Here is a 24,631-nt window from a genome sequence, read left to right on the forward strand (position 1 = left end):
CCGCAGCCCTCGCGGTGGCTTTGGGGCGCAGGGCTGCGGGGTCGCCGCCACTGATTTAGCGCAGATTGACATGTCAGTCTGCTGTCTCCTCTCACTAACCCTCCGCTGCTGTGATGGAGGGACACGGAGGGCACAGCGCGCACCTCTCCTGTGTCCCTCCTGGGTCTCCGGTGGGTCTAATAAATGACGTGCCGTTCGTGAGCTCTGATTGGCTCACGAACCGGCACTTCCTTTAACAGACCCGCCGGAGACCCAGGAGGGACACAGGAGAGGCGCGCGCTGTGCCCTCCGTGTCCCTCCATCACAAAACAGCGGGGGAGCGCGGGGGGGAAATTTAACTGGCACTGGGGGGAGCATATTCGGGGGAGGGGGAGCATATGTGGCACTGAGGGGGCATATGTGGCACTGGGGGAGTATATGTGTACCTGGCACATGGGGGGGGGCTATATTTGGCACTGGGGGCATGTGAGTACCTGGCACTGTGGGGGAATATCTGGCACTGGGGGCATATGTGGCACTGGGGGGGTATATGTGTACCTGGCACATGATGGGGGTGGTATATTTGGCACTGGGGGCATGTGAGTACCTGGCACTGTGGGGGAATATCTGGCACTGGGGGCATATGTGGCACTGGGGGGGGGGTATATGTGTACCTGGCACATGGGGGGGGGGCTATATTTGGTACTGGGGGCATGTGAGTACCTGGCTCTGTGGGGGAATATCTGGCACTGGGGGCATATGTGGCACTGGGGGGGTATATGTGTACCTGGCACATGGGGGGGGGGCTATATTTGGCACTGGGGGCATGTGAGTACCTGGCACTGTGGGGGAATATCTGGCACTGGGGGCATATGTGGCACTGGGAGCACATCCCTAGCAACAAGCACTACCCCCTAGCAACGAGCATGACACCCAGTGCATGAAACCCCTGGCAACGAGCATGACACCCAGTGCATGAAACCCCTGGCAACGAGCATGACACCCTGAGCATGAAAACCCCTGGCACCGTGCATGGAACCAAGAGCATGAACCCCTGGCAACGAGCAGGTAATTTAAAAGTAATTAGAAGCCTTACTGTAGGACTTAATGTGTAATGGGCATTACGGTGTGTGGCATAATGTATCACGGACATTGCGGTGTGTGTCATAATGTGTCACAGGCATTACGGTGTGTGGCATACTATATCACGGGCATTGTGGTATGTGGTATAATGTCTCAGGGGCATTACAGTGTGGCATAATGTATAACGGGCATTGCGGTGTGTGGCATAGGGTATAACGGGCATTGCGGTATGTGTCACAGGCATTACGGTGTATGGTATACTATATCACGGGCATTGTGATATGTGGTATAATGTCTCAGGGTCATTGCAGTGTGTGGCATAATGTATCACGGACATTGCGCCGAAGAATTTTTTGGCTTGGGGGAGAAAAATTTCTAGTTACGCCACTGGGAAGAGGGACTCTGGCACAGCATAGCGTAGCCGCATCCGCCCGTAAAAAGGAGGCGTGGCTTAGCGGTAATGTCACAATTGCGAGCCACGTTCTGTGAGCTGCTGGCCTCCCAACTCCCCCCCCCCCCCCTTCCCCCCTTCCACTGCGGGACACTGCGGGACTGTTGTGAGGTATGCATACAGTGGGGGCAGCCATTTTGTGAAATGAATGTAGATGTTCATTTCCCACTGTTCTGCATTAGCAGTGTAAGCCATCCCAGCCTATAGAGAATGAGATATATTCGATCTGTAACATGGTAGTTTATACAAAAATCACTTTAATTTCTAATTTGCATATTTAATGCCGTTAATGGGCACTTGTATGACTGAGACTGGGCCCATATTTAATAAGACTGTTGGGTTTTGCTGGTGCTAGCCGCCACATCCAAGGCCCAGAATGCATCACATTCCGGTGCTTAGCGCATATGGGAAATGCGGGCGAAGTCCGAAAACGTCCAAGTTTGGGGTTTTGGCCGCATTTTCATTTTTACCACATCCCGCCATCCCTGTGTGTGGTAAGGTTGGCTGGTCGGTGTTTGGGTTTCAGAACTGCAATACATCGTGTGTATGTATGTGTTATGCATGCAATGCGACATCCGGGGGGAGGGCTTGCATGGTTTAGTAACAGTGATACAGAAATGTGAGTGGTAATACCACACTTACCTCTCTCATTTACACTAGGGGTAGAGATAGAGAGAACCTGGGGCAGAGAGGTTCCCATGTCCAGGTCTGTCAGTGTCAGCTCATTCATAAAGTTTGGCAGCTGTGTGAGAAAATGCAGAGTATATGAGTTGTCTCCCCCTTACACTGTCACTGCCTGACATCATCAGTGATGCGCGTTATCTACACAATTAGCTGAACCAATTTTAAATCACATAAATATATAAAGTTTATCTGGGTAATAAATACATATACAGGTAAATGTACTCCTGTGCTAGTTAACAAAACCTAAGTTGTTGTCCATAGACACCAATCTGGTACATTGTAAAAATGAAAGCGAGAATTTGATTTATTTATTTTAAAAGCAAAGCCTTCACTTTTGTTAAATGCACTTTAGTGAATTTACCCCATATCCTATACAATAAAAGGCTAACTGCTCCTCACCTCTGTTATGTGCACCGGCGGCCACTAGAGACCGCCACACAGACCTAATGAAAATGAAAGTGATTATGCAGGGAGAGGTTACAGCCTGCTGCTAATTACGTAAAAACACTGATCTGACTGTTTCACACTTGCTGAATATGGAGAGAGGGTGCTAGAGAGAGAGAGAGAGAGAGAGAGGGGGGGGGGGTAGGTTTTTGGTGTGGTACTTGCCTTTTATAACAACCTTTAATATTCAAAATTGACTGGATTTTCTATCCTTTTGTTTGATTTCCACTTATGGTTATATGGTTTACACTGCTCCTCACCTCTGTGGTGTCGCCGGCAGCCACTGGAGGGACAAGGACACACACACACATCTCCTATGTATACTGCCCCTATATACACACTGCTCCTTCATACCCCTCCAGGGGCGTATCTACGCATTGGCCAGGATGGTACACGCCAGGGGCGTTTGCTGAGGAGGGGGCGCCGCCCGGTGGTACCATCCTGGCCCGACACCCTCTTTCATGTGACAGCGCCGCTGCCGTATTAGGGCACTGCTCTGTGAGCTGTGCCTGCGGTTGAATGTGTGGAGATGTGCCCGGTATTGCTGGGCATGTCGAGGCTGCAGCGGCGGAGTGCAGTGTATCTGCATCCCCTGCAAGGTGCGGCGGTGGCTGGTGCTGGGGCAGTGTGTTTGTCCCCAGCGCCTGCCAAAGTACGGCGGCGTGCAGCGGCACGGAAGTGGTAGCAGCGCTTCAAACTTGGCACCGATTCGGCAGTCAACTGGAAGCGCCGCCCGCGGCATTTCAAATACGGCGCCCTCCAGAAGAGGCCAGAAGAGGCCATGAGGAAGAAAGAAGATAGGCACCAACGTCTTAATGAAGAAAAGAGGAAACGGCGCCGCTGGTCAGGACAGGCCAGCGGCAGAAGACAGAAGCTGAGGACCGGCGAGGCCACCAGGGGTGGAAAAGGAAAGAGCTAACCCCCTGGTGCCTCTCCCAACGGACAGGTAGGCCCTTGGTGAGGGTGCCTGTCACCCACCCCTCCTCCCTAGACCACCAGGGATCAGGCATTAGGCCCGTGGGGACAGTCAGGCCACGGGACTGTGGGCGCAGTAGGCAGGCACTAGGCCCAGGGCCAATATCAGGCATCAGGCCTGTGCCTGCAATAGAGGGCATTAGGCTCTAGTTCAAAGTGTGGCCCATTAGGGAATAAGGTGACCCTGGGCATTAGGCCCAGGTCCCCCATCTGGCCCCTATGTTAGGCGGGCGCTAGGCCTGTGGGTGATGTCAGGCCTCTGGCCTGTGCGCAGTTAGGGGGCGCTAGGCCCAGTTAATAAGTGCTCCCCCCCCATTACACAGCGCCCGCTGTCACCATTCTGATCTGCTGTATGTCATGCAGGCTGCAGCCGCTGCCTGAGTGTAACCAACTAGCGCCTTCTGTTGGCTTTCGCTGTACGCGCTTGCATAGTTGCCGTAACGGGAAAACCGGCCCTGCTCTCCCCCCCCGCACCTTAACCCTAAGTTCCCTGGGGATCACCTGAACCTAACCACCCCATCCCCGGTGAAGTACTTACCTGGTCTGCGAACGCGATTCCGGTGTCAGTGTTCTGTCCCCTTTTGGGATTCCGGCGTCGGCCTTTCATTGTGTGTCGGGATTCTGGCGCCATTATGTTGTGCACCGGGATCCCGACCATTGGGATATTAACCAGCTGTGTGTACTGGGGAAATAAATACCATGGTGGCCACTATGTGTACTGAGAGGTAATATGGTGGAAGGTACTTGTATACTTATAGGTATTATGGGGTTGTTGTGTATACTGACAGCCGGCATCCCGGTATATCATACTGATATCGTACAGAATGCACCATATTCCACAAACATAGGCCCTCATTCCGAGTTGATCGCACCAAGCATGCGCTTTCCAGACCCGATCGCACCGCTGCAAGGAAGTGCAGCGTGCAATCGGGTCAGAATCAGCCCCATAGTGCGGGGAAGGGGGGGAGAAGGATGCCGGTCCCTTACTTTGCCAGGGGAGCTCAGACCCGTAGATACACCCCTGTATCCCTCCATATAGTGCCACCTATATACAGGGCACATCCCTCCTCCATATACTGCATCTGTTATATACCGCATACTCTGCACCCCCTCCTCCGTCCATATACCATGTTACAACCCCAGGTTACTTGCTATCCCGGGACTCGGCAACAAGTAGCAGCAGTAACAGGAAATGGATGTAAGAACCACCAGACGGTCCCACAGCACTCAGAGTGGAGGAATCACTTACCGGTGGGATGATCAGTCTGCCAGGAAGGGGTGAGACCCTGTGTGGGGTGAGGCGTGTGGTGACCGGGAGGAGGAGGGGTCAGCGCTGGGGCTGCAGATGATGCGTGTGAGGAGGCAGATAATCGACTCAACTGCCTTATATACTGTATACTGCGCGCTGGGGAAGGGCGGGGTCCTGTGCTTGCCCCTCCCGCACCCTGCACAGGCCAAGCTCAGACCCCTCCGGCCAGCTGCTGGTGGCTACTGGTGTCCCCTACCCCCAGACTGGGCAAGAGCTGTGCGGGGACTGGTGAGCTTACATGTGCCAATACTGGTGTACATAGTGCAACATCATTATAGCCTGCCCATTACAGATATACAGTATATATATATATATATATATATATATATATACATATACTCAGTGCTTAAAGTGGTCCTGGAGAGGTGGTGAAACTCAACCCCCCCCCCCCCCCCCCCCACCCGAGCACCCCAGTTGTAAAGGGATTGCGTGCTGGGAAAAAGGGGTGTGGTCTCAAAAATGGGCGTGGTCACCCAATAGTTTCCCCAATTCAAATTACGCTGCACAGTAGCACAATCTTATTCACATTATATCACATAGTAATGTCCCTTATTCATGTTATGGCACACATTAGTGTCCCTTATACACAAAGCCCACAGTAGTAGCACCCCTAATACACATAATGCCCACAGTAGCAGCACCCCTTATACAATGCCCACAGTAGTAGTGCCCCTTATGCAATGCCCACTGTAGTAGTGCCCCTTATGCAATGTCCACTGTAGTGGTAATGCCCACAGTTGTAGTGCCCCTTATGTAGAGCCCATAGTATTGTTGCCCCTTTATACAGTGCCCTCAATAGTAGTACCCCTTATGTCCCCAGGAGTGATGCCCCTTATGAAGTGCCCACTATGCAATGCCCTCATTAGTAATGCCCCCATGTAGCATTGCCCCCAGTAGTTATGCCCCCTGTAGTTACGACCCCTGTAGATATGTCTCCTTTAGTTATGCACCTTGTAGATATGCCCCCTTTAGTTATGCCCCCTGTAGATATGGCCCCTGTAGATATGTCCTTATATAGTTATGCCCCCTGTAGATATGCCCCCTTTAGTTCTGCCCCTTTTAGTTATGCCCCCAGTTGATATGCCCTCCTTTAGTTATGCCCCTTGTAGAAATGCCCCCAGTTGATATGCCTCTTTAGTTATGCCCCTTGTAGAAATGCCCCAGTTGATATGCCCCCTTTAGTTATGCCCCTTGTAGAAATGCCCCCAGTTGATATGCCCCCTTTAGTTATGCAGCTTGCAGAAATGCCCCCAGTTGATATGCCCCCCTTTAGTTATGGCCATTGTAGAAATGCCCCCAGTTGATATGTCCCCTTTAGTTATGCCCCTTTCAGAAATGCCCCCAGTTGATATGCCCCCTTTAGTTATGCCCCTTTCAGAAATGCCCCCAGTTGATATGCCTTCCTTTAGTTATGCCCCTTGTAGAAATGCCCCCAGTTGATATGCCCCCTTTAGTTATGCAGCTTGCAGAAATGCCCCCAGTTGATATGCCCCCCTTTAGTTATGGCCATTGTAGAAATGCCCCCAGTTGATATGTCCCCTTTAGTTATGCCCCTTTCAGAAATGCCCCCAGTTGATATGCCCCCTTTAGTTATGCCCCTTTCAGAAATGCCCCCAGTTGATATGCCCTCCTTTAGTTATGCCCCTTGTAGAAATTCCCCCAGTTGATATGCCCCCCTTTAGTTATGCCCCTTGTAGAAATGCCCCCAGTTGATATGCCCCCTTTAGTTATGCCCCTTTCAGAAATGCCCCCAGTTGATATGCCTTCCTTTAGTTATGCCCCTTGTAGAAATGCCCCCAGTTGATATGCCCCCTTTTAGTTTTGGCCCCTCTAATAGTGACGCTTACACACAAAAAACAAACACAATATACTCACCTTAAGCCCCGCTCCTGCGTCCGACCGCTGCTGTCCACTCCTTCCTGGCCGCCCGCTCTTCGGAACTATGGGAGAGATGTCATTACGTCTCTCCCATAGCGCGCCACACACTGCAAAAGCCAGAAGCCGGAGCTCAGTAGTAAGCTCCTGCCTCCGGCTTGCGATGTGGAGAGGGAGCCGGGCGCCCGCTGGTAACACAATCTCAGCGGGCGCCTGGCATCACCCTGCGGCGCTGGGCACATATCGGGTTAGGTGAGCCAGAGGAGGCGGATCTGCGTTCCGTCTCCAAATGGAACCGATGGAACTCAGTTCTGCCCGTTCCGGCTCACTTTAACCCCTGTATATACTGTATATAGATATATATCTATATTTAAAAGGCTAACGCTACACCCTCAGCATGACAGAGCCCCAGCTCCCAGCAGAAGGACTTCCAGAAACCCAGCAGCTCGTGTGTGAGTAGCGACCTTCCCCCACTATAATCTGGCCCTGGTGTCCGGCATTTTGACGGGCTTTTAACTAGTTCTTTTGCATAAACATATATAGTAAATACCAAGAATAGTCTGCAAGCTGCTGTGGAAGGCATCTATCTGAAAGTCTCTGCAGCGCTTTCTACTGGTCATTGGTGCAACTGCACATTTTCTTTTTTTAAAGGGCATTTATAATACTGCTAAAATGTGGGCAGCCAGCGCAAGAGACATTTTTTGCAGGGCTCAGTGGATAAACAAGGCAGTATCTGTAGGCTGCAAAAATGTTATCTCTCTCCAAGGCTTGATGCATTCCCCCTATGTCTGCTAAGAATCCCACCTTGATTTTAGTTAGCTTTTTCTGGATTTTATTGGCCACAATCTCCTCCCAATATTTCTCCCTCAGGAAGTCCCAGAATGTCCGTCCAATGAATGCGTTTATCCAGCAGACGTGGGGGTTACTGAAAAGAGAGAACTCCACGGGGTGCTGTGAGATAAAGATGAGATGCTGGATTAGGCTTGAGACATTTGCTTATTAGTCACACATAACACGTAGCCAGGCCCAGACGTGAGAAAAGGCCCCACAGACGTAATGTCCAGGACACCAGAATTTCTGGGGCAAAAGAATGCCAGCTTGTTATCTTATCACTGATAGAATACATTAGTTTTTGCTATAAAGATTTATGGGGTAGAAACACGTAGAACTGTGGAAATGATGGGTGGTGGGATGGAGGAGTAAGGAGAGCAACAAAAAAGACATTGGGTTGTAAAATAAGATTTTAAACCTACCGGTAAATCTATTTCTCCTAGTCCGTAGAGGATGCTGGGGACTCCGTAAGGACCACGGGGTATAGACGGGCTCCGCAGGAGATAGGGCACCTAAAAAGAACTTTTACTATGGGTGTGCACTGGCTCCTCCCTCTAAGCCCCTCCTCCAGACCTCAGTTAGAGAACTGTGCCCAGAGGAGATGGACAATACAAGGCAGGATTTAGAAATCCAAGGCCAAGATTCATACCAGCCCACACCAATCATACCATGTAACCTGGATCATACATAACCACTTAACCGTATGAACAATAACAGTAACGGTCCAAGACCGATTCCAACTGTAACAGAACCCTTATGTAAGCAACAACTATATACAAGTCATGCAGAGTTTCCGCACTGGGACGGACGCCCAGCATCCTCTACGAACTAGGAGAAATAGATTTACCGGTAGGTTTAAAATCTTATTTTCTCTTACGTCCTAGAGGATGCTGGGGACTCCGTAGGGACCATGGGGTTTATACCAAAGCATCCAATCGGGCGGGAGAGTGCGTATGACTCTGCAGCACCGACTGAGCAAACGCTAGGTCCTCATCAGCCAGGGTATCAAACTTGTAGAATTTAGCAAAAGTGTTTGACCCCGACCAAGTCGCCGCTCTGCAAAGCTGTAATGCCGAGACGCCTCGGGCAGCCGCCCAAGAAGAACCCACCTTCCTAGTGGAATGGGCCTTAACCGAATTTGGTACCGGCAATCCAGCCGTAGAATGAGCCTGTTGAATCGTATTACAGATCCAGCGAACAATAGTCTGCTTCGAAGCAGGTGCGCCAATCTTATTAGCAGCATACATGACAAACAGAGCCTCTGTTTTCCTAATTCTAGCCGTCCTGGCTACATAAATCTTTAAGGCCCTGACTACGTCCAGGGATCTGGAATCCTCCAGGTCACCTGTAGCCACAGGCACCACAATAGGTTGATTCATATGGAATGAAGAAACCACTTTAGGCAAAAATTGCGGACGTGTCCTCAATTCAGCTCGATCCACATGAAAAATCAAGTAGGGGCTCTTGTGTGACAAAGCCGCCAATTCTGACACTCGCCTTGCTGATGCTAAGGCCAACAACATGACCACCTTCCAGGTAAGAAATTTCAACTCAACCTTGTTAAGCGGTTCAAACAGTGTGATTTTAGGAACTGCAACACCACGTTCAGGTCCCATGGTGCCACTGGAGGCACAAAAGGGGGCTGGATGTGCAGCACTCCCTTTACAAACGTCTGGACTTCTGGAAGAGAAGCCAATTCCTTCTGAAAGAAAAACAAGAGGGCCGAAATCTGTACCTTAACAGAGCCTAATTTCAGACCCATATCCACTCCTGTCTGTAGGAAGTGGAGAAAACGACCCAGATGAAAATCTTCCGTAGGTGCATTCTTGGTCTCACACCAAGACACATACTTTCGCCAGATACGGTGATAGTGCTTTACCGTCACCTCCTTCCTAGCCTTTATTAAAGTAGGGATGACCTCTTCCGGAATCCCCTTTTTTGCTAGGATTCGGCATTCAACCGCCATGCCGTCAAACGTAACCGCGGTAAGTCTTGAAATACACAGGGCCCCTGTTGCAACAGGTCTTCCCTCAGAGGAAGAGGCCAGGGATCTCCTGTAAGCATCTCTTGTAGATCCGAGTACCAGGCCCTTCGAGGCCAGTGTGGGACAACGAGTATCGTCTGTACTCTTCTTCGTCTTATGATCCTCAACACTTTTGTGATGAGAGGAAGAGGAGGAAACTCGTAGACCGATTTGAACACCCACGGTGTTACCAGAGCGTCTACTGCTACTGCCTGAGGGTCCCGAGACCTGGCACAATACTTCCGAAGCTTCTTGTTGAGGCGTGACGCCATCATGTCTATTTGAGGAGTTCCCCAAAGACGCGTTACGTCTGCAAAGACTTCTTGATGAAGTCCCCACTCTCCTGGATGGAGATCGTGTCTGCTGAGGAAGTCTGCTTCCCAGTTGTCCACTCCCGGAATGAAGACAGCCGACAGAGCGCTTACGTGATTTTCCGCCCAGCGAAGAATCCTGGTGGCTTCCGCCATCGCAACTCTGCTTCTTCACATGAGCCACTGCTGTGACATTGTCTGATTGAATCAGAACCGGTAAGTTTCGAAGAAGACTCTCCGCTTGTCGAAGGCCGTTGTAAATGGCCCTGAGTTCCAACACATTGATGTGTAGACAGGACTCCTGGTCTGACCACAGTCCCTGAAAATTTCTTCCTTGTGTGACTGCTCCCCATCCTCGGAGGCTCGCGTCCGTGGTAACCAGGATCCAATCCTGAATTCCGAACCTGCGACCCTCCAGCAGGTGAGTACTTTGCAACCACCACAGGAGAGACACCCTGGCCCCTGGGGACAGAGTTATTTTCCGATATAAGTGCAGATGGGACCCGGACCACTTGTCCAGAAGGTCCCATTGAAAAGTCCTTGCATGGAACCTTCCGAAGGGAATGGCCTCGTAGGCCGCTACCATTTTTCCCAGAACTCGAGTGCATTGGTGAACTGACACCCTTTTCGTTTTTAGCAGGTCTCTGACCATGTTCTGGATGTTCTGGGCTTTCTCCAGTGGGAGAAAGACCTTCATTTGTTCCGTATCCAGTATCATACCTAGGAACGTTAGTCGAGTTGTCGGAATCAACTGTGACTTCAGTAGATTTAGAATCTAGAATTTAGAATCCAACCGTGTTGCTGGAGCACTCTCAGAGAGAGCGCCACACTGCTCAGCAATTTCTCTCTGGATCTCGCTTTTATTAGGAGATCATCCAAGTATGGGATAATTGTGACTCCATGCTTGCGCAGGACCACCATCATTTCCGCCATTATCTTGGTGAAAATCCTCGGGGCCGTGGAAAGCCCAAACGGCAACGTCTGAAATTGGTAATGACAATCCTGTACAGCGAATCTCAGGTTTTCCTGATGGGGGGAATATATGGGGACATGACGGTACGCATCCTTTATGTCCAGAGACACCATAAACTCCCCCTCCTCCATATTGGCTATTATCGCTCTGAGTGATTCCATTTTGAATTTGAATCTTTTTATGTACAGGTTTAGGGATTTCAGATTCAAAATAGGTCTGACCGAACCGTCCGGTTTCGGGACCACAAATAGGGTTGAGTAGTAACCTATTCCCTGCTGGTTCAGGGGAACCCTGATTATTACTTGCTGTAGACACAGCGTTTGAATTGCAGCTAAGACTACATCCCGTTCCGATGTGGAAGCTGGTAGGGCCGATTTGAAAAATCGGCGCGGGGGCACCTCCTCGAATTCCAGTTTGTAACCCTGGGAAACTATTTCCAACACCCAAAGATTCAGGCCTGAGCTGACCCAGGCCTGGCTGAAAAGTCGAAGACGTGCCCCCACCGGTGCGGACTCCCTCAGGGGAGCCCCAGCGTCATGCTGTGGGCTTTGGAGTAGCCGGGGAGGACTTTTGTTCCTGGGCACCTGCCGAAGCAGGTGCTCTTTTGCCTCTGCCCTTACCTCTGGCGAGGAAGGAGGATCCCCGACCTCTTCTGGACTTGTGCGACCGAAAGGACTGCATCTGATAGGGTGGTACTTTCTTTTGCTGTTGGGGAATAAATGGTAAAAAGTTTGATTTACCTGCTGTAGCTGTGGAAACCAGGTCCGTCAGCCCATCCCCAAACAATACATCTCCCTTATAGGGTAGAACTTCCATATGTTTTTTGGAATCTGCATCACCCGTCCATTGGCGAGTCCATAAGGATCTTCTCGCAGAGATAGACATGGCATTGGCCCTAGAAGCCAGCAAACCAATGTCCCTTTGAGCATCCCTCATAAATAAGACTGCGTCTTTAATATGGGCTAGAGTTAAGAATATAGTATCCTTATCCATCTTATCAAAATCAGCTGTCAGCTCATCTGTCCAAGCTGAAATCGCGCTACACACCCATGCCGACGCAATTGTCGGTCTAAGGACTGCTCCAGTATGAGAATAAATACACTTTAAGGTAGTCTCTTGCCTGCGATCTGCAGGGTCCCTAAGGGCAGCTGTGTCAGGAGACGGTAGCGCCACTTTCTTGGACAAGCGCGTCAGGGCCTTGTCCACAGTTGGAGGTGAATCCCAACGCTCCCTGTCCTGTTTAGGGAAGGGGTATGCCATATAAATTCTTTTGGGTATCTGCGGTCTCTTTTCCGGAGTCTCCCAAGCTTTTTCAAAGAAATCATTTAGTTCATGAGATGTGGGAAAATGTATAATCTGTTTCTTTCCCTTAAACATGTGCACCCTTGTGTTGGGGACCGAGGGTTCATCCGCAATATGCAACACATCCCTTATTGCCACAATCATACACTGAATGCTTTTTGTCACCCTAGGGTGCAATTTCACTTCGTCATAGTCGACACTGGAATCAGAGTTCGTGTCGGTAGTAGTGTCTTGTGTTAAGGGACGCTTTTGAGACCCCGACGGGCCCTGTGAGTCGGTCCAATCCGAGGATTGACCCCCTGATGTCCAACCTAATTCAGCCTTATCAAGCCTCTTATGTAAGGATGCCACACTTGCATTCAACATATGCCACATGTCCATCCATTCCTGAGTCAGCACAACCGACGGGGACACACCACTCATTTGCTCCACCTCCTCCTTGGAAAAGCCTTCCGCTTCAGACATGTCGACACCACGTACCGACACCCCACACACACAGGGATTAACCTATAAGGGGACAAAACCCCAACCAGGCCCTTAGGAGAGACAGAGAGAGAGTATGCCAGCACACACCCAGCGCTTAATAACACTGGAAAAATATGACCAGATAGCACTTTTATATATAAAATGACCAGATTCCCACTCACTGCGCTCAAAATGCCCCCCTCCTCTTTTTTCCAGCCTGAATGTTCAGCAGGGGAGAGACCAGGGAGCCAGCGTTTTCCTCATGCAGCTTCTGTGGAGAAAATGGTGCTGGTTAGTGCTGGGGATCAAGCTCCGCCCACCCGACGAGGGGCTTCGGTCCCGGTGATTTTTTTATAGAAAATGGCGGGGGATCGTAGAATTACTGCCCAGCAACCTAATCTACCTTGTCAGTGCCCAAATGTGAGGTTTATTGCTGCCCAGGGCGCCCCCCCCCCCCCCTGCGCCCTTCACCCTTCAGTGCTGCTCTGTGTGTATGAATGGGAGCAATGGCGCGCAGCTTACCGCTGCGCGCCTTTCCTCATGAAGATCTGATGTCTTCTGCCGCCTATGATGTCTTCTGCCTTCTCATACTCACCCGGCTTCTATCTTCGGCATCTGTGAGAAGAACGGCGGCGCGGCTCCAGGACGAACCCCAGGTGAGACCTGTGTTCCGACTCCCTCTGGAGCTAATGGTGTCCAGTAGCCTTAGAAACAGAGCCCAACCGTTAAGCCAGCCCTGCTTCTCTCCCCTCAGTCCCACGATGCAGGGAGCCTGTTGCCAACAGGACTCCCTGAAAATAAAAAACCTAACCAAATTCTTTTTCAACAGAAAACTCTGGAGAGCTCTCTGCAGTGCACCCATTCTCCTCTGGGCACAAGATCTAACTGAGGTCTGGAGGAGGGGCATACAGGGAGGAGCCAGTGCACACCCATAGTAAAAGTTCTTTTTAGGTGCCCTATCTCCTGCGGAGCCCGTCTATACCCCATGGTCCTTACGGAGTCCCCAGCATCCTCTAGGACGTAAGAGAAAAAAACTTTAGTCTGGGCTTATACTGTATGTAACTGCTATACAATGTATGTGTGTTAGTGTGTTAGAAACACACATCACAGAACTGTCAACTTGTAGTCTGGGAGTGAAGAGAAAAATATTTGTAATAATAATCAGTTTTGTACATTTCGTCATCCTGTCAAGAAATTTTTTGTGCACATCTGGGAGTAGTAGTGCCCTCTACTGGCTAACTAAGCAGATTTGTAAGTTTTAAAGCAGGCTTATGGTTCGAAGCAACACGTGGGTGGGGCAAAAACAACTGCAAGCCCCTCCCACCTCAGTGTAATGATGTCATCACATCCCTGCCACTAGATGGCTACTCAGCGCACGTGCACACACACACTGCTTTAACCCTTCTGAGGAAACGGTCAACAGGTCGGGGAAACGCGTTGACATTTGCAGCCTAACACCCCACCACTGGCTGTGGATTTGAAGAGCTGCGGACACATTGCCAGGACCTTTCTTGGGCTAATATCAGCTGAGGAACCGAAAGAAACTTATTTTGTTCAATAAAATAATTTTCTACTAATTTCCCATTGATTGTAATTTCCAGCTGTTCCATAATATTTTTGCAAACATTTTTTATTCCCGGATTAAGCAGTGTTGCAGCGCCCATTGTCTTGATATCATTTTTAGTCAGATTTTTATATATATATATATATATATATATATATATATATATATATATATATATATATTTGTACACATAATTGTTCTAGTTAAAATAAATTGTTCCTTTCTGTGACTTTGGCCTATTTAATTTTTCTTTGTAAAGCACAAATGGTGCTCTATGGCTCGCCCTATTTGTGCACATACAGGCATATGGATTTGATCAGTAAAATAACCACTGTATTTTCTGAAAGTCTGACTATAGGTAAGTACGGGCACACCTTGTTCCCAGGGGTGGGGCTGCTGGCATTGCTCTGCTGGGGGCTCGAGATGGGGCTGCTTTTCTCCGCTGGGATGAAGCGGGATATGTAGGCTGTGTAGTCCAGGAGGATTTTCTGCCTGACTTTCCCTGCCAAGTCTCTGGGTTTGATGACATAGGGAATGTCCTCTGTGCTCTCTCCGCTGCTGTTGCTGGTTCCCCCCCAGCTGCACGGGCTCGATAGGGGGTTTAGCAGGGACCCTGAGTGAGTTGGAAACAGAAGAGGAATCTGAGCGAGAGTGCAGCCATTGACTACCAGTGATGACAAGGTTGCTAAGTAATCAGCCATCATTTACCTGTCTTGCTGTCACCTCTGCTGGCATTTTGCTTTCCATCCGTGGACCCACGTGAGGCTCTGACTAGGTGCTGATACCATTCCTCCTTGTCTCTACCTGTTCTGCCAAACAGATATAATGTCCCTGCCTTGCACTCCCCAGTTATCTTCTGGGAGTCTTCTGTATCCTGCCTCTGAGGTTCCACGCTCTCAATTTCTCTGTCTCCGGGTTCTAGGGTCTGGAGGTCTAGATCTTCGCTCTCACACAGCTGGATGCAGATCGGATACTTTTTGTTCCAAAGTCTCTTCTTTGCCAGTCCAAAGGGATACAGAAAGACCTATGGCAATCACAAGTGGACATTGTTACAGGAGTGCATCACAACAGAACAGAGATAGTTCACACATACAACTGCACCAATGAAACGCCAGAACACCTGTCTGCACTCGTTTTCAGATTACTGATCTACAGTGCAGAGGCAGCCATTTTGTGGGCCGAAAGGAAGCCATTCTGTGACTAAGGGGTCCAGTTACTAACAGTACTCTGCTCCCTGCGCTAATCCTCCTCCTGCTTCGCCTGCTTAACGCTGTGTTTCTGGGTGCAGTTACCGCTTCTATTACTAAGATTCTGCTAGACGAAGCGGCTGAACGGTAACTCACCCTCTCTGCGATGACTGTCCTAGTTCATAGCGCTGGTATACTGCGCATGTGCAGCCTCCTTTGGCCAATCCCAGACGGGCCTGCTGTGATTGGTTGAGAAACGCTCCTCACGCACAGACTCCTGGGAACTTTTTGCCCAGTTAGAGTCAGGCATTGTACATCCTCAGATGCTGCGCTACATGTGCTGAGATGACAGCTCCTGGAGACCAGTGTCCTTGCTTATACTGCCTGCACTTCCTTCTCACACTACATATAGCTCAGCGCTGCCAACTACCAGGTGCTGCTGTCTGTGCCTCTGTGGAGCAGAGCTCCGTGTGTCTGCCGCGGAGTGCCTTCCTTATCTTCCCCCCGCCTCCTCCCCCCTCTCCTGCCAGAGCTCCTGTCCGTGAGTGTGATTTTCACTCTCTCTCTTTCACGGTCCCTCTCCCTCCTCCTGTCTCTCCCCACTTCCCTATCTGTAACTTCTGTCTCTCTCCTCGGTGACTGTAATTTACAGCTCAATTTATTGTCCACAGATCCCTGTATATATATCTATATACCTGCAGTATATAGGAATCTATATGTGCTGTATTTAGTGCTCTACCTGCTCTGTATATACAGGGATCTGTGTGCTGTTTACCTGCTGTAAGTAGGGATATATGTGCTGTATACCAGATTCATGCAGGGCTGTATGTACTGTATGTAGTGTGATGTATACCATGTAAGCATAGGGTTAAATGTGCTGTATAGTGATATGTGTACATGCTGTATAGGAATATATTAGTTGTATATGTGGGTACCTAGGGGTCTATTCATGTAGCATTGAAAAGCCCTGTTTTGCGTTAAACAGGGCTTTTCTCTGCCTACTGCAATTCACAGAGCGGGTTACCGTGGAGAAGTCTGACTTCTCCAGTGGTACCCCCGCTCTGTGCCTGAATCGCATCACCATAACTTTGTATGGTGAGTGCGATTCATGAAGGTGCGGAAAGCTCTGCTTTCCGCTTCTCCATGGAGTTCAGGTTCGCCATCTCTGGATGGCGTAACCTGAACTGTAGTGCGGAGACGGCAGGGAAGCTCAATGCTTCCCTGATCGCTGCTCTGCACCTCGCGCTGGCTCCGCACACCGACCTCCCAGCAACCACTGCGGCCTGCCGGGAGGTCAACACCCTGCGCATGCGCAAAGGAACCCAGCGCTGGACCCCGCGCATCGCTGGGAAGGACCGCTGGAGATGACCTCCCTGCAGGAGCCCCAGACACCGCAGCGCATCGTCGGAAGGGTGAATATACATGAATTGCTACCTCTGCCTGTTTGACACAATCCCACACATGCGGCGCTGGAGGCGGCGGGTCCCGGCGGCGAGTGGCGCTGGAGGTAGGCGGGAGTGCGGCTCTTCCCCGACCTCCTATGTCTTCCTGCTGATCAAAGCGCCGTGGTGTGCGGCTCTCCCCCTCCCGCTGACCGGAGCGTCTCTCTCTCCTCCGGTGCGGTTCTCCCCAGCAGGTAATGTTTGTGTGTGTTGTGTGTCCAGCCAGCAGCAGCAGGTAGGGGGGGGGGGGGACGTCCAGCAGCAGAGGTAGTGTGTGTTTGTGTGTGTGTCCGTCCAGCAGCAGCAGGTGTGTGTGGGGGCGGGGGGGGGGGGGGGTGTCCAGCAGCATCAGAGGTAGTGTTTGTGTGTGTTGTGTGTGTGTGTTCAGCAGCAGCAGGTAGGGGGGCGTCCAGCAGCAGAGATAGTGTGTGTTTGTTTGTGTGTGTGTCCGTCCAGCAGCAGGTGTGTGTGGGGGCGGGGGGGTACAGCAGCATCAGAGGTAGTGTTTGTGTGTGTTGTGTGTGTGTCCAGCAGCAGCAGGTAGGGGGGGGTCGTCCAGCAGCAGCAGCAGCGGTAGTGTGTGTGTGTGTGTGTGTCCAGCAGCAGCAGGTGTGTGTGGGGGGGTGTCCAGCAGCAGCAGGTAGGGGGGAGGGGGGGGTGTGCAGCAGCAGGTAGGGTGTGTGTGTGCGCAGCAGCAGGTAGAGGTGTGTGTGTGTGTGTGTGGGGGTCTCGTGCGACTCTCCCCAGCAGCAGGTAGGGGGGGGGGGGTGTCCTACTAGCTCAATATCTTTTCCCCGTATTGAATTAACCCCCAGCCTGCCACGCTGTCACTTGCACCTGTTACACGTGACTTCTGCACGATACCTGCTCTCATAGGTAGCCTATTGGTCCACCGCGGGCACCGTATATACGAACGTATGGGACCCATCACCTCCGATCATTAAACGATGGCACATATGCCTGGAGGTGACAGGTCCTGTACGCTCGTACATACGGTGCCCGTGGTGGAACAATAGGCTACCTATGACAGCAGGTACCGTGCCGAAGAAGTCACGTGTAACAGGAGATGCAGAAGCAACTGACAGCGCAGTAGGCTGAGGATTAATAGAACATACGGGGAAAAGACATCGGGCCGGTAACAGGTTTTACCGCTATATTACTGCTTAGTACATCCCGCCCTCACACACTCTCTCTCTCTCTCTCTCTCTCTCTCAGTTTGTAAGTATAATGTTCATTTTTGCAGGAACCCCTACCCTATTGGATTCTACTGGACAAGTGGACGTGACCGACGTGGGATGTAGGCAAGTAATCTTTCTCTTATTTTTACAGGAACCACCTATTGGATTCTACTGGACAAGTGGACGTGACCGGCGTGGGATGTAGGTAAGTATGTGTGAGTGTGTAAGTGTGTTTTAATAAATCTTTACTTTCACGGTGTGTGAGTTGTGTTTTTATTTGGGTATTTTTTTTGTTGTAGAATTACAGGTACCAGCGGGCCCGTTATTTCCCCGCATGCTGGTACTTGAGGTTCTCCAAGTACCAGCAAGCGGGGGAGTCTTGATGGGCCTTGTAGTTCCACAACAAAAAACAATATTCTTTTTTTTACACACATGACTATCAGCCCGGCACCCACCGCCCAGGGGTGCTGGGGACAGCCTCGGGCTTCACCCCTGGCCCTTGGGTGCCTGGAGGGGAGGTGACCCCTTGATTTAAGGGGTCCCTACTCCTCCAGGGAACCCCGGCCAGGGGTGACTAGTTGGGGGGGGTAATGCCACGGCCGCAGGGACCTACATAAATGTGTCCCCCGGCTGTGGCATTATGTCCCTGGCTAGTGGAGCCCGGTGCTGGTTTTAAAAATACGGGGGACCCCTACATCTTTTGTTCCCCGTATTTTTGGAACCAGGACCGGACTAAGAGCCCGGTGCTGGTTGTCTAAATACGGGGAACCCCTGTCCAATTTTTCCCCAGTATTTAAACAACCAGGACCGGCTCAAAGAGCCCGAGGCTGGTTATACTTTGGAGGGGGGACCTCACGCATTTTTTTGTTACATTTTTTTAACCCATTCAGACCCTTCTCCATTAAGTTAATGGAAGCCCTGGACAAAAGAATTGCATTCATGCCCTCCTCCCACTTCCTTCCCAGTCCCAAACACTATTTTTATTTATTTATTTCTATAAAAATGTACAATATACAACAAGTATGATGAGCAGGCAGGCAGTGGGCATTGGCGGCATCGGACTGAGATGCAAATTAGTGGCGGAGGGCTGGGTCAGTTGATGATGGGCGAGTTTGTAAGCCATTGGCGGTGGCAGCGGGCATTGGCTCGGAGGCGGTAGGGGTCATCGGCAGGATGCAGCGTACATTATGGCTGTAGTGCCTCACCAGCCACTGACCTCACCGCACGCCACTGTCACATACAGAGGATCTGTCCTGCTCACGTTAGGCCCAGGTTACACAGTACACTGGGTGGGCAGCGATTAGCCTACTGGCTCTCGCTCAAGGCATCCAGCCGGCGCATAATACATCAACCACCGGCTTTCACGAAACCGTTCAACACTCTGATTGGACCAGAGTGTGCAGAGATGGAAGGGAGAAGATGCCATGTCTAACATGCATGTGTATCATCAAAGCCCAAACTCTTGCTGATTTCAAGTGTCCTATTTGTAAAACAGATTTATTTTAAAACATGAGTATTCAGAGGAACTCAGCAGAATTTAAGATTTCCCTGAGGACATAAAAAGGGAAGCACAGCGCATACAGGGGTGTATTTACTAAGCCTTACAAGGAGATAAGTACCAAGCAACCAGCTCCTGACATTTTAAAAAAAAAAAAAAAAGGTGACAGTTACGAGCTGATTGACTGGTAGTTTATCACTAACCACTTTATCTCTCTCCAAAGCTTAGTAAATAGAGACCACGGTCCGGGCCAATATTGATCGCACCTTTAGTCATCATATGAATCCAAGTTGGCGGAGAAAGGGCCAAATTTGTGCAGCTCCGAAAAGCTCAGCCATATGTAGATGACCTTCGCCAACACAGCCAATGGTTTCCATTAACACAGTTTGGATATGAGAAGCTCAGTAGCTCTGCTGAGTCCACATATAGGGGGTAATTCCAAGTTGATCGCAGCAGGATTTTAGTTAGCAAATGGGCAAAACCATGGCCCTCATTCCGAGTTGTTCGCTCGTTATTTTACTTCGCATCGGAGCGATTTTTCGCAAACTGTGCATGCGCAATGTTCGCACTGCGGCTGTGTCAAGTAAATTTGCTAAGTAGTTTGGTATTTTACTCACGGCATTACGAAGTTTTTTCATCGTTCTGCTGATCGTAATGTGATTGACAGGAAGTGGGTGTTTCTGGGCGGAAACTGGCTGTTTTATGGGAGTGTGTGAAAAAACGCTGGCGTTTCAGGTAAAAACGCAGGAGTGGCTGGAGAAACGGGGGAGTGGCTGGGCGAACGCTGGGTGTGTTTGTGACATCAAACCAGGAACGACAAGCACTGAACTGATCGCACTGGAGGAGTAAGTCTCGAGCTACTCAGAAACTGCTACGAATTTTGTCTTCGCTATTTTGCGAATCTTTCGTTCGCAATTCTGCTAAGCTAAGATTCACTCCCAGAGGGCGGCGGCTTAGCGTGTGCAATACTGCTAAAAGCAGCTAGCAAGCGAACAACTCGGAATGAGGGCCCATGTGCACTGCAGGGGAGGCAGATATAACATGTGCAGAAAGAGTTAGATTTGGGAGGTCTATTTTGTTTCTGTGCAGGGTAAATACTGGCTGCTTTATTTTTACACTGCAAATTAGATTGCAGATTGAACACACCCCACCCAAATCTAACTCTCTCTGCACATGTTACATCTGCCTCCCCTGCAGTGCTCATGGTTTTGCCCATTTGCTAACAAAAATCCTGCTGCGATCAACTTGGAATTACCCCCATAGAACGCAAACTACTGTACTCATGTAAAATATAATTTTTCATTCTAGTCTGCACATTGACGGGATCTTATTGGAGCTGCTGTCCCTGCAGGATAATATGGAAAAATAGCCCTGGAAAGTAATTTCTTATTACCGGGATATTGGGAGAAAAACACGGGACATAGGGGGTGATTCCAAGTTGTTCGCTCGCAAGCAGATTTTAGCAGTATTGCACACGCTAGGCCGCCGCCCTCTGGGAGTGTATCTTAGCTCAGCAGAAGTGCGAATAGAAAATTCTTAGCAGTTTCTGAGTAGCTCGAGACTTACTCCTACACTGCGATCAGCTCAGCCCGTTTCGTTCCTGGTTTGACGTCACAAACACGCTCTGTGTTTGGACAGCCACTCCCCTGTTTCTCCAGACACTCCCGCGTTTTTTCCTGGCCCGCATGCGTTTTTCCGCACACTCCCTGAAAACGGTCAGTTTCTTCCCAGAAACACCCACTTCCTGTCAATCACACTCCGATCACTTTAACGATGAAAATTCTTTGTTCTGCCGTGAATAAGTCTACTAAGTTTTGAGCAAAAATACTTAGCGCATGCGCACTGCGTACCATGTGCATGCGCATTTTCGCATTAATCGCTCCGTTGCGAAAATCGGCAACGAGCGAACAACTCGGAAGGACCTCCATAATTTAGAAGCCTCTAATTTGGTTCACCCATCTCAGAACAAAAAGCACCTCTGTTTATATAAACAAAAAAAACTAAATCAGCCAGGAACTGAGCGGCAGATTTATGAACGGTATCGAGACTCTTGGTCGACACCACTAAGCTCGACACCCATTGGACGACACACCTAAGGTCGACCTGAAAAATGGTCGACATGAGTTTTTCACATTTTTTTATTTATTTTTTTAACAACCTTTTCCCTACTTTGCTATCCACTTGGACTACGATTGGGAATAGTAACCTGTGCCGAGCGCAGCGGTAGTGGAGCAAGGCACCTTGCCTAAAGCATGGCGAGTGAAGCGAACCATGCGAGGGAACACTGTGCACTAATGAGGGTTCCCAGTCATTTTTACGGAGAAAACGACACCAAAAAAACAGAAAAAACTCATGTCGACCTTTGTTCGTGTCAACCTTGTTTATGTCGACATTTTGTCCATGTCGACCTATTTGTGGTGTCGACCAAAGTGGTGTCAACCTTGAGTCCCAACCCCATTTATTAAGCCTGGTGAAGTGATAAAGTGGAAGGTGATAAAGCACCAGCCAGTCAGCTCCTAGCTGTCATTTTTCAAAACCCAGCCTGTAACATGGAAGTTAGGAGCCGATTGGCTGGTGCTTTATCACCTTCCACTTTATCACTTCACCAGGCTTAATAAATCTGCCCCTGAGACCTACTAGATAACTATCCATCTTGAAATCTCAACGAGAGCTGGAGAAGGGAGCTAGTCAGGATCCTGACGGTCGGGAACCCAGCGCTCATGATACCGGGATCCAGAAGGACCAGCATGCCACCACAACTTCTCACACTGGGGGTGTCCACGACACCCCTGGAGGGAGATAAAAAAAAAGAAAACTGGCACGTGTAACGCAGCACTGGAGAAAGGTAATCCTGTAGGGGGATAGAGAATGAGAGACACAGAGGGAGAGGAGAAAGATATACCTGTAGGGGGATAGAGAATGAGAGACACAGAGGGAGAGGAGAAAGATATACCTGTAGGGGGTTAGAGAATGAGAGACACAGAGGGAGAGGAGAAAGGTATACATGTAGGGGGATAGAGAATGAGAGACACAGAGGGAGAGGAGAAAGATATACCTGTAGGGGGATAGAGAATGAGAGACACAGAGGGTGAGGAGAAAGATATACCTGTAGGGGGTTAGAGAATGAGAGACACAGAGGGAGAGGAGAAATATATACCTGTAGGGGGTTAGAGAATGAGAGACACAGAGGGAGAGGAGAAAGATATACCTGTAGGGGGTTAGAGAATGAGAGACACAGAGGGAGAGGAGAAATATATACCTGTAGGGGGATAGAGAATGAGAGACACAGAGGGAGAGGAGAAAGATATTCCTGTAGGGGGTTAGAGAATGAGAGACACAGAGGGAGAGGAGAAAGATATTCCTGTAGGGGGATAGAGAATGAGAGACACAGAGGGAGAGGAGAAAGATATACCTGTAGGGGGTTAGAGAATGAGAGACACAGAGGGAGAGGAGAAAGGTATACATGTAGGGGGATAGAGAATGAGAGACACAGAGGGAGAGGAGAAAGATATACCTGTAGGGGGATAGAGAATGAGAGACACAGAGGGTGAGGAGAAAGATATACCTGTAGGGGGTTAGAGAATGAGAGACACAGAGGGAGAGGAGAAATATATACCTGTAGGGGGTTAGAGAATGAGAGACACAGAGGGAGAGGAGAAAGATATACCTGTAGGGGGTTAGAGAATGAGAGACACAGAGGGAGAGGAGAAATATATACCTGTAGGGGGTTAGAGAATGAGAGACACAGAGGGAGAGGAGAAAGATATACCTGTAGGGGGTTAGAGAATGAGAGACACAGAGGGAGAGGAGAAATATATACCTGTAGGGGGTTAGAGAATGAGAGACACAGAGGGAGAGGAGAAAGATATACCTGTAGGGGGTTAGAGAATGAGAGACACAGAGGGTGAGGAGAAAGGTATACATGTAGGGGGATAGAGAATGAGAGACACAGAGGGAGAGGAGAAAGATATTCCTGTAGGGGGTTAGAGAATGAGAGACACAGAGGGAGAGGAGAAAGATATTCCTGTAGGGGGTTAGAGAATGAGAGACACAGAGGGAGAGGAGAAAGATATACCTGTAGGGTGATAGAGAATGAGAGACACAGAGGGAGAGGAGAAAGATATTCCTGTAGGGGGTTAGAGAATGAGAGACACAGAGGGTGAGGAGAAAAATATACCTGTAGGGGGTTAGAGAATGAGAGACACAGAGGGAGAGGAGAAAGATATACCTGTAGGGGGTTAGAGAATGAGAGACACAGAGGGTGAGGAGAAAGATATACCTGTAGGGGGTTAGAGAATGAGAGACACAGAGGGAGAGGAGAAAGATATACCTGTAGGGGGTTAGAGAATGAGAGACACAGAGGGAGAGGAGAAAGATATACCAGTAGGGGGTTAGAGAATGAGAGACACAGAGGGTGAGGAGAAAGATATACCTGTAGGGGGATAGAGAATGAGAGACACAGAGGGAGAGGAGAAAGATATACCTGTAGGGGGATAGAGAATGAGAGACACAGAGGGAGAGGAGAAAGATATACCTGTAGGGGGATAGAGAATGAGAGACACAGAGGGTGAGGAGAAAGATATTCCTGTAGGGGGATAGAGAATGAGAGACACAGAGGGAGAGGAGAAAGATATACCTGTAGGGGGTTAGAGAATGAGAGACACAGAGGGTGAGGAGAAAGATATACCTGTAGGGGGTTAGAGAATGAGAGACACAGAGGGTGAGGAGAAAGATATACCTGTAGGGGGTTAGAGAATGAGAGACACAGAGGGAGAGGAGAAAGATATACCTGTAGGGGGATAGAGAATGAGAGACACAGAGGGAGAGGAGAAAGATATACCTGTAGGGGGTTAGAGAATGAGAGACACAGAGGGAGAGGAGAAAGATATTCCTGTAGGGGGATAGAGAATGAGAGACACAGAGGGAGAGGAGAAAGATATTCCTGTAGGGGGTTAGAGAATGAGAGACACAGAGGGAGAGGAGAAAGATATACCTGTAGGGGGTTAGAGAATGAGAGACACAGAGGGAGAGGAGAAAGATATACCTGTAGGGGGTTA

The 24,631-nt window shown here is 49.7% G+C and overlaps 1 protein-coding gene across 3 annotated transcripts in view; it reads right to left on the reverse strand.

Annotated features, from left to right (window-relative positions):
- The window catches only part of LOC134945565 (testis-expressed protein 2-like), a 102,592-nt gene that overhangs the window by 46,894 nt on the left and 31,067 nt on the right, over positions 1–24,631 (reverse strand). For 2 of the 3 annotated variants that reach the window (XM_063934928.1, XM_063934930.1), the window contains exons 4-7: positions 14,978–15,293; positions 14,644–14,882; positions 7,605–7,751; positions 2,156–2,255 (exon numbers count right to left, since the gene is read on the reverse strand). In XM_063934928.1, coding sequence (XP_063790998.1) covers positions 2,156–2,255; positions 7,605–7,751; positions 14,644–14,882; positions 14,978–15,293 — 802 coding nt within the window. The remainder of the gene's footprint in view (positions 1–2,155; positions 2,256–7,604; positions 7,752–14,643; positions 14,883–14,977; positions 15,294–24,631) is intronic. The other variant, XM_063934929.1, reaches the window with a different exon arrangement.

The sequence above is a fragment of the Pseudophryne corroboree genome, chromosome 7 (assembly GCF_028390025.1).
Source record: "Pseudophryne corroboree isolate aPseCor3 chromosome 7, aPseCor3.hap2, whole genome shotgun sequence".
Taxonomy (NCBI): Eukaryota; Metazoa; Chordata; class Amphibia; order Anura; family Myobatrachidae; genus Pseudophryne; species Pseudophryne corroboree.